The sequence below is a fragment of the Salvia miltiorrhiza genome, chromosome 7 (genome assembly GCF_028751815.1).
Source record: "Salvia miltiorrhiza cultivar Shanhuang (shh) chromosome 7, IMPLAD_Smil_shh, whole genome shotgun sequence".
In the NCBI taxonomy this organism is placed as follows: Eukaryota; Viridiplantae; Streptophyta; class Magnoliopsida; order Lamiales; family Lamiaceae; genus Salvia; species Salvia miltiorrhiza.
Genome location: NC_080393.1, coordinates 634,747 through 644,809, shown reverse-complemented (window position 1 = coordinate 644,809; position 10,063 = coordinate 634,747). Strand labels below are relative to the sequence as shown.

The 10,063-nt window shown below is 33.2% G+C and overlaps 1 protein-coding gene and 1 non-coding gene across 2 annotated transcripts; both read left to right on the top strand.

Annotated features, from left to right (window-relative positions):
- Nucleotides 1-6,116: 6,116 nt before the first annotated feature.
- On the top strand, nt 6,117-8,056 carry LOC130991309 (carnosic acid synthase-like). The gene is made up of 2 exons (XM_057915440.1): nt 6,117-7,105; nt 7,250-8,056. The coding sequence occupies exons 1-2, from the start codon at nt 6,236-6,238 to the stop codon at nt 7,853-7,855; spliced, it is 1,476 nt and encodes a 491-aa protein (XP_057771423.1). The 5' UTR covers nt 6,117-6,235; the 3' UTR covers nt 7,856-8,056.
- Nucleotides 8,057-8,847: 791 nt separating this feature from the next.
- LOC130996485 (U1 spliceosomal RNA) lies at nt 8,848-9,008 on the top strand. Its single transcript, XR_009092654.1, has one exon. It is a non-coding gene; the product is annotated as a U1 spliceosomal RNA (small nuclear RNA).
- The last annotated feature ends 1,055 nt before the right edge of the window (nt 9,009-10,063 follow it).

Sequence of the window (10,063 nt, the reverse complement as noted above, 5' to 3'; positions counted from 1 at the left end):
CCAATTTTAAATACAAAATTTATACTAACTTGTTTGTATTGTTTTTTCTTTTGATAGGATTAATTTATCAGATTGTTTATACTAGAAATGATTTTCAATTTTAAATATAATTTTTTTATTAATTACTAGTAATATTTAACACAATAGGGCATAAGGGCCTTTATATATTTAGCAAAACAATAGGGCATAAGGGGCCTGCCAAGAGATGGGCTTGGTGTGTGGGCTTTTTAGAGTTGGGCCAAATAAGATTTAGGACTTCTATATATTTTCCTTTATCAAAATAATGAAGAAAATCAAAATGATGTCGTTTTGATATTGAAGTGGAAAAGTATATATTTCCCGACATAACTTATAAATAAATCAAAATATCAATGTTGTATTTGAGTCTTCCACGTCAGAATTTTCAATCCAAAAATATAGGCTTGGACCATATTTGCCACTCAAAGGTCACACCATTTTTGCAATATTTTTCAAAAATACTCGGCCCCAAAGTCAAGCTATAAATTACTCCTACACAAGAAAATCATATTTTTATTACTTCCTCCGCCGTCCCAACTTAAATGGTGCACTTCTTTTCGACACATGATTTAAAGATAATAAGATTATAGTGTAAAATTGTGTGTGGTCACATTGTTTGTAGCATAAAATTATTACCAAAAAGAGAAATGCAACATTTTAATCGAGACGGCTCAAAAACGAATACACATCATTTAAGTTGGGGCGCAAGGAGTACTATTTTAGTTTGTTTACAAAAATTGTAATATATTTTTTTTGAAAATTATCCCTTATATTTTAAATTGTATTTACACTTACAAAGAGTCTAATCATTTAACACATCAATTTTGATAGATCTATTTCTTTACTCAACTTTAATTAATCACTTTCTCCATTTTATACACATCTCTTTCGATTGTAATTAAAATTTGTACTTAGATTTTGGTCTAGGTTTGTTGAAAGGGAAATAAAAAGGGTACGGCTGAAGTTTCTAAGTAGTCTATCATTCATTAAACCAGGGGGCTTAGCCCACTGGCCACCGGGTCCTCACTTAAGTGAAGTGACCCGGGTTCGATCCCTCTTGGGAGCGAATTGGAGATTGGAGATATAAGGTGGATTTGATGAATGGAGAGATAAGGTGGTTCTTGGAGTGGATGGGGGAACTAATTACTAACATCTAACATGACTTTGCCCGATCAAAAAAAAAAAAAAAAGTCTATCATTCATTAATCCAAAAATTAATATTTATATCAATCGGCAGAAACTAAGAGCTCCATTTTTCCTATATGTTTAGAAACTGATTCGTAAAAAATAATTAAGAGCTCTATTTAATTTGTTGTATGTTTAGGAGCTGACGTGATGTAGGGTAGGGCAATCAAAATCGAAAAGTATATAGAGAATTATTTATTTAGTTTTTTCGAATTGGAAGTTGTCTTATGTTTTGGAGTGAGACTGCACCCTAATTTTTCTATTAACACATAAGATCTTCACTATTTGAATATCATCGGAGATAATAAGACACATACAAAATGAATTAAGTTGTATAATTAAGGGTTAATTGTCCACAAAATACCGAACGTTCATCCAATTCTGATTTTGCATACAAACTTTAAACTGTAGCGTGATAATTACTAAACTTTTGATTTCATTTGATTTTGTTACTAATCTAAATTCCGGCCAAATTTCGTCCAAATTCCATGCCAATATTTGACGTGTCGTATTTATTCTTGTGTGCCAAGTAGTTCGACTCATTTACTTTATTTAAATATTTTATTGCAAATAACATGTACAAATCAAATTAGTCGAATATTGGCATGAAATTTGGACGAAATTTGGCCGGAATTTAGATTAGTAGCAAAATCAGATAAAATCAAAATTTTAGTAATTATCACGCCACAATTTAAAGTTTGTATGCAAAATCAGAATTGGATGAAAGTTCAGTATTTTATGGGCAATTAACCATATAATTAATGGTTTGGGTTTGCTACTTCGTAGTAGCAAATTTCATTCTGACATATGTCAATTGTAGATGTTTTGTGTATGTTATAAAATATAATAAAACGATGAGCAACAAATATAAAATAATAAATTTTATTTTAATTTTATTTTGTGTGTATCAAGATCTTAAGTTCAACTTTTGTTTATACACATTTAACTATTTATTATAATTAAGTTACTAGAAATCAAGTCACAATTATAAAACTAAGTTAACATGTATCATATGCTTGTCCATTTTCCCGATTTCTCTATCAAAATGTAAATATGCCAAACATATAGTATTATTTAACAATAAAAAAACTACATATCACATAAATCTAAAGATGGCACTTTATTTCCTTTGTCTTTATAGTTTGGAGTTAGGATCTGAAGGCGTCTTTATGCTATCAATGGGTTTATAGAATTTTTTTTTCAATAAAATTTAATTCGATAGAGAAGTGGTCGTCTTTAATGCAATATGTTGCACCATGCAACGTAATGATGTAAAAGGTATGGGTCGGAGCTTCATGTCGGATCGATTATGTTGCACGATGCAACTTGTTGCACTCAAGTTTTTGTCTTCGACAGATAATTTGGAGTTATGATCAGTTTACGGCTTTTAAAATAAAATATAAATTGTCATATATATCACCCAATTGTGAAGTCTAAATTTCATTAATTGAGATTGACTAAAAAGGTAAGAACAACGAAAAAAGTTCCCAAGAAAAAATATGGGACAAGAGTAATGGCCAAAGTAAACACATGAATAGAAAATCTCGAGAGTTCCCTATTTGAAGACGCCACTATGAAAATATTTGAAAAATAATTATGAACCCTAATAGGATTAGTAAACCTTAGTCCTTAGTTAATTAATCTTAAAATTATACTAATATATAATAAAGTAAACAATTATAGAAAAAATTTAAAACTTAAAAAAAAAATTAAAAGCGTGACACCTAAAATTCGATACAAGATCTCATGTGACATGTCGAAATATTATTCTTCTTAACTTAGGGATATTGTAACTGATGATAATTTTTAATGAAATTACTCCTTTTTACCTAAAAAAAAAAAAAAAAAAAAACTCCTACGTAAACTACCTGTTCAAAAGGGAATCCATGACATAATCTTTTTGTTTGACCAACTAAATTTTTTCTAATTTATAGTGCTTGCCAGTAAAGAAACTCTGCAGTGGAGTGTGGTGTTGGTCGTTGATCATCATATGCATTAAATTTCTTCGTTAATAGTGTTTTATGTCTCGAACTTTTGGCGTTCTCCTTAAAAATCTCGAATTTTCATTTTCTCCTAATTTTTTTTGAAACTTTTAGTTTTTTTTTTTTCATAAAGTGTCCCGTTATACAAAATTCAATAACGAAAAGATGACAGAAAACCTCGAACTTTCAGCGTTTTAACAATAGTGGTTCCTAATATAATTTTTCAATCATGACGGTCTCCAAAATATTTCTTTCGGCGAGATAATTCATCTTTTTGTCACCGAATTTTGTATAGCGGGACATTTTATGAAAAAACCCGAAAGTTCGGAGTTTTTTAGGAGAAAATGAAAGTTCGAAATATTTTATGGAAAACGCTGGAAGTTCAGTACATAAAACATTATTAACCCATGATTAAAAGTCAAGGAAAATGAGAGATATCATATTATTTGATAATTATTTAACAATTTTTATACGTCATCTATCTTAATTAATACAATAAAATCATTATGCAATTTTATTTCAAACCCTTTGACCAGCCTTTCATTTTAGTGGAACTTCATTTGACGGGCCTTTCATTTTAGTGGAGCAAGAAGTTCCACGTTATTCGAAAGAAATAGACGATATAATTATTACTCCATTATTTTGAAGGAGTGGACTATATAATTATTATTAATTAATCGCCATCGTATTTCTAGAATGTCTATTTTTGTTGTGTTTGCAATTGTATTAGGGATAATTGTACTTGATCATCACAAGTGAGATGTAGTGATTATCACAATTAGGAATAATAGTTATTTGTGATGGACACATGGATGTTTTTTCAGAGAATTGGTATATATATATATATATATATATAAACTACTTGGTTTTAGGGTATGTGATGATCTTTTTTTTTTTTGATCAAATGTGTGGTGATCTTTTGTCTAGAGGTCATATAACATTTTATTTTTAGAGGTGATCTTTGACCAAGACCAAAGCTTGTCTCACTATATATATACGGGGAACGTTTCAATGAAATCTTCTATATGTGATGATCTTAGATTGATTTATAGGTATTGATTTCATATATCTTATAGTTGATATTTATCTAGATGACGGATTTTTTTATCAGGATTCGAATTCTAGAGAGAGCGGAGATTTTACCAATTTTTTTTAATATCGTTATTAATCAGTATATAGTTTCTTATTCAGCACTATATACTGTCTTATTCATTGTACTCATGATCTCACGAAAAATAACAATCTCACTTGAGTGCACCCCCTATATATATATATATATATATATATATATATATATATAGGGGTGGGCTACCGTGAGAGCACATCTTAAAATAAGAAATAAGAGCAATTTTTAATGTATGAATTTTATGTACAACACGTATGAATTTGTTGTATAAAGGTATGAATTGTGAAAAATAAATATTTGCTACATTTGGGATTCGAACTCAGGACCATAAATTCATCCAATAGGATTACGAATCAACCGTAGATTTTGATGATCTAAAGGCTGAAAATGTTCTTATTTTATATCTTAAGAAATGCTCTTATTTTAGCCATTCCCTATACATATATATATAGGGTGCGGTTATAGTGAGAACCACACTTATCGTGAGAACATAAGAACCATTAAAATCAATGCATCTACTATATAAATTAATGCATTCGCTATTAAATTTAATGCATCCGAAAATAATAAATTTTTTGCTCCCTTCAAGATTCGAACCCAGGATCTGCATTCATCCACCAAGATGATACATCCACCGTAGATCTTGATGATCGAATGGTTTAAAATGGTTCTCTGTTCTAATTTTATTTAGTGGTTCTTATTTGAACCTATCCCTATATATATATATATATATAATTAATGGTTTTTAATTTGAATATAATTCAGTTTGATTTTAGTAATAAAGAATAAGATTCTGTCCCATAGTTTTTGATATATATGTTTTATCATGTCCCACTATTTATTTTATTATTTTATAAAATATTATTATAAGAATAAAAAATATTATTATATAATAAATCATAGTTAATATTTATAAAAAATAAAATTTAAAAGAAAAAAAAAACTATATAATCTCACATGGAACCTTTTCCCTAAATGGTTACATGTGAATGCATGGCTCAAAATTATAAGATTGTAATTGCGAACTCTAAATTCAATGTTTTATTTAAATTCTTCTAAATAATGTATGAGACGGAACATAATTTCTATGAGCATGTCATCCACGCCACGCGAATAACGTGGTCCCAAAAAATTTAGATATTTTTTGTGAAGTAGTAGTAGGATGTAATAGTTGACGATGAATTACAATCTATTGGCAAGAGTCGGGGCGATCAGTCGAATTTCAGATTGAATTTTTGCTCAGTTCAATTGATATAATCTGAAAATTTGAAATTTCCCTAAAACTGATTTAATCCAAATTATATTATCCAAAAATAATTTTCGAATAAAATTTGATTCGAACCGAAAATTTTGAAATGTGAAAAAAAATATGAAATACATATCAACTTAACCAATTAAATAATTACGATTGAAGTAAGGTCCTAATTAACAAACCATTATATTAATTATAATCAACTAAAATGAGAATGTATGGTTAGAATTTAGAAATATTTAACTATTTAAAAACTAATATATATATATATATATATATATATAATAATATTATTATTATTTATATCATAAATATAAATTTTGAATTTCTAAAGTATCATTCCGATCCGGTTCGAAAAACAAAATTTACATAAAATTTAATTCGATCTGATCTGATCTGATCTAATTCGATCCAAAATTTCAAAAAATCTAAACTTCATCTCAAATTTTGGTTTGATTCAGATCGAATATTCGAATTTCGAATATTTTGCTCGTATCTAAGTAAGACGCTTCCCTTTTGATCTATAAATAAAAAATTTAAGTCAACTAAAAAGTTAGAGTTTATTTCTTTATTTTATTATGTCAACGTAATAACACACTACACTACTTAAAAAACTCATGTTATAAATAGCGAGATATTAGCCTTAAAGGCATCTAAGTAAAAACTACAAACATGCAAATTTTTATTTTTCTTTCGCTAGCCCTCGTGGCCGCATGGGCCACCTACTCACGGTGGTTGGAGCCGAGGCGGCGGAGAGTCCCTCCGGGGCCGCCTCGTCTCCCAATCGTCGGCAACATCCTCCAGCTCGGTCCAAACCCCCACAAGTCGTTCGCCCACCTCGCCAAAACCTACGGCCCCTTGATGTCCCTCCATCTCGGGAACCAATTCGCCGTCGTCGTCTCCTCCCCGGAGATGGCGACGGAGGTGCTCCAGAGGCAAGGCCTCACCTTCGCCAACCCGTTCAACCCGGTCGCGCTGCGCGTGCTCGGCCACGACGAGAACTCCGTCGCCATGCTGCCGTCGAGCTCCGCCACGTGGAAGAAGCTCCGGCGGGTGGCGAGGGAGAAGCTCTTCTCCCACCAAGCCCTTCAGGCCAGCCAGGGCCTCCGCCACGAGCGGCTGCGGAGGCTGATCGACCGCGTCGGAGAGTGCCGCGGCGCCATGAACGTGGGAGAAGTCACCTTCGCCACCATGGCCAACATCACGTTCGCGACGCTTTTCTCGGCGGATTACGGCGGCGGCGCGGCGGCGAGCAAGGTGTTGAGGGAGCATGTGAACTCTTACACGAGGTATATAGGGCTTCCGAATATCTCGGATTTCTTCCCCATTTTTGCTCGTTTTGATCCACAAGGAATCAAGAAGAAGGTGATTCATCACCTCGGGGGATTGCTGGAGATCGTGAGCGGCATGATCGAGCAACGGCTGCAAGCAAGAAAGGAATCAAATTACCAGAAAAAGAATGATTTTCTGGAAACGCTGCTGGATCTCATCCAAGGACATGAATATGATTTGAGCATTGAAGAAATTAAGCACTTGTGTGTGGTGAGTGAGCACTCTTTCCTTCTTCTTTTTTTTTTTTTTTTCTCTTTCTATTTAGAAATTGATTGAATTCAGTAGTAGCTATTTTGATGTATTAACTCGTTAAAAATGAATGAGTTGTAACTCAATCTACTTCACCTTGTTTAGGACCTACTCATTGCAGGATCAGATACAAGCGCAGCCACAACGGAATGGGCAATGGTGGAGCTCCTCCTCCACCCCGACAAACTCGCGAAGCTGAAAGCAGAGCTGAAGAGCGTCATCGGAGATCAAACAATGGTGGAAGAATCCGACATCTCGAGGCTCCCATACCTGCAAGCCACCATCAAAGAAGTGCTGCGCTACCACCCCGTCGCGCCTCTGCTCGCGCCTCACGCCGCCGAGGAGGAGACGCAGGTCAACGGATACCTAATCCCCAAAAACACAAAAATGTTCGTCAACGTCTGGGCGATCGCCAGAGATCCCACCATATGGAAGGATCCCGAGCGCTTTGAGCCCGAGCGATTTTTGGATAAGGACATTGATTTTTCAGGGCAGCATTTCGAGCTGATTCCGTTCGGCTCGGGGCGGAGAATCTGCCCCGGGCTGCCGCTGGCTAGCCGGATGCTGCATTGTATGGTGGCGGCGCTGTGTCACAACTTCGATTGGGAGCTTGAGAGAGGGAATGAATGCAAAGCGTTGCAGAGAGAGGATGTGTTTGGGCTGGCGCTGCAGAAGAAAACCCCTCTTTGGGCGATTCCCATTAAGATTTGATAGTGGTTTGTGTGATTGATTTCGAGTATTAATAAGAAATGTATATATCCGTTGGTTAATGTATTTGGAGAACTGCGCAGAAGGTGTTTGTGAAAATGCCTCGCAGAGATATTAGCAAAGAGTTGTCATTAAAATGAACTGCAGAAAAGGTGAAGGAGAGAGTTGCTCAATTTTATTTTAACTACAAAATTACCCCTTTAATTTCTAAGGTTTTAAGATTTGGAGTCCAAATCCCCAGTTTCCCTTTTAGTGAAACTTAGCCCGTTTCTAAAAATAACAAAAAAATTGGGGTTGGACTTTTAAATAATTTGGGGTTTCTAGTGGATAGGACTTGTGGGCTTAGCCTTTAACAATAAGTGGGTTAGGATAATTTTAATTAGTATAGATTTCTTTTCTTTTTGGCAAATCAAATTGTATAGATTTCAATTAGGCAATAAATTACATACTTCCTCCGTTCGCGATATCGTTTCCACATTGTGGACGGCGCGAGTTTTATAAAAAGTTGTGGATAGTATTGGATATGTAGTGAGTGGAGTTTGAGTCCCACTATTGTTGTGAGTGAAAGTTTGTGGACCCTATTTCTATAAATGAAAGTGGAAACGATATCGCGGACGGACCGAAAAGACAAATGTGGAAACGATATCGCGGAGTATAATTTTTCTCAAGTTCTTTGTCCAAAAACGAATGTCAAAAGAATGAGATGTTGACAATTGCGTCTCTTAGCAAATTATTGATTCTCTCTCAAAAAAAAGAAGAAGCAAATTATTGATTTCAATAGCCTATATTGATGACCCAAATGCAGTGGTATGCAATGATACATTCTTGTCTAATGTTGGTGTAATCGTAGTTGGATACACACTTTTATATATGTTCATATCATATGTAGAACAATAGGGCATATTATGGTTATTTAGCATATCCCACATCGATATGTTAGTATATGGAGGGTGGGAGGAATACGTACATAAAATGAAGAAAGAAAATGAGAATCCATACTTACCTGGATGGGGTCGATGGGTGATCCATAAGGCCCATGGCCTAGATTGGTGACCTTCATTGCACTTTGAAGGGGTGCCCGTCTAAGGTCGGCCCAAGTGGTCGAGCCTACATCATAATTTGTGATAGTGGGGGCTTGCGTTCGCGCAGCTCCTTCCCAATTTCAAATACAAAATTCTTATTAACTTGTTGAATTGTTTAATTTTTTTTATATTTTTTGAGAATATTAACTTAATTGATTATTTATATTAGAAATGATTTCCAATTTTAAGTATAGATTTTTTATTTATTAAATATATATTTTACAATATATTTAGCAAAACAATAGGGCATAGGGGGCCTGCCAAAAGGTGGGCTTGGTGTGTGGGTTTCTCCAAGGAGTTGGGCCCAATAAGATTTAGGACTTCTATTGAGATTTGCTTGTCGTTTTATTTGGGCCTAATGTTGAAGTTGAAAATATATATTTCCATAAATACCTTACAAATAAATCAAAATATCAATGTTGTATTTGAGTCTTCCACGTCAGATTTTTCAATAAAAAAAATATATAGTCTCGAATCATATTTGCAACTCGCATTCAAACGTCACACCATTTTTTCAATATTTCAAAATTTGAATTATTTTGCAACTTGGCCCAAAATCAAGCCATAAAGTCATTTATAATTAACCTGATTTATAATCATTTCTCTTTCCAAAAAAAAAATTGTAGTTTTATTATTATTTTGATCTATCTACAAAATTGTTAGTAGTATTTTTTTAAAAAAAACTATCACTTATATTTTAGAATATAAACTGTATTTGCACTTAATATTTATAAAAAGCCCAACTATTTAATACTATATTACTTTTGACGAGTCTATTTCTTTACTCAACTTTAATGAATCACTTTCTCTATTTTATACATATCTCTCGATAATTTATTAAAATCTGTAGGCTATCATTCATTAGTCCAAAAACTAATAATTTATATCAATCGGCAGAAATTAAGAGCTCCATTTGTCCTATGTTTAGGAACTTACGTGTTAATTTTTATACCAATTCGTATACTTTTTTGACAGAATCAATGCGTAAAAATTTAAGAGCTCTATTTGTTGTATGTTTAGGAGCTGACGCGATGTAGGTAAGGTCAATTAAAATTAAAATTTAAAAATAGATAGAGAATGATTTTTTTATTTTATTTTTTTTAATTGGAAGTTGTCGTATGTTTAGGAG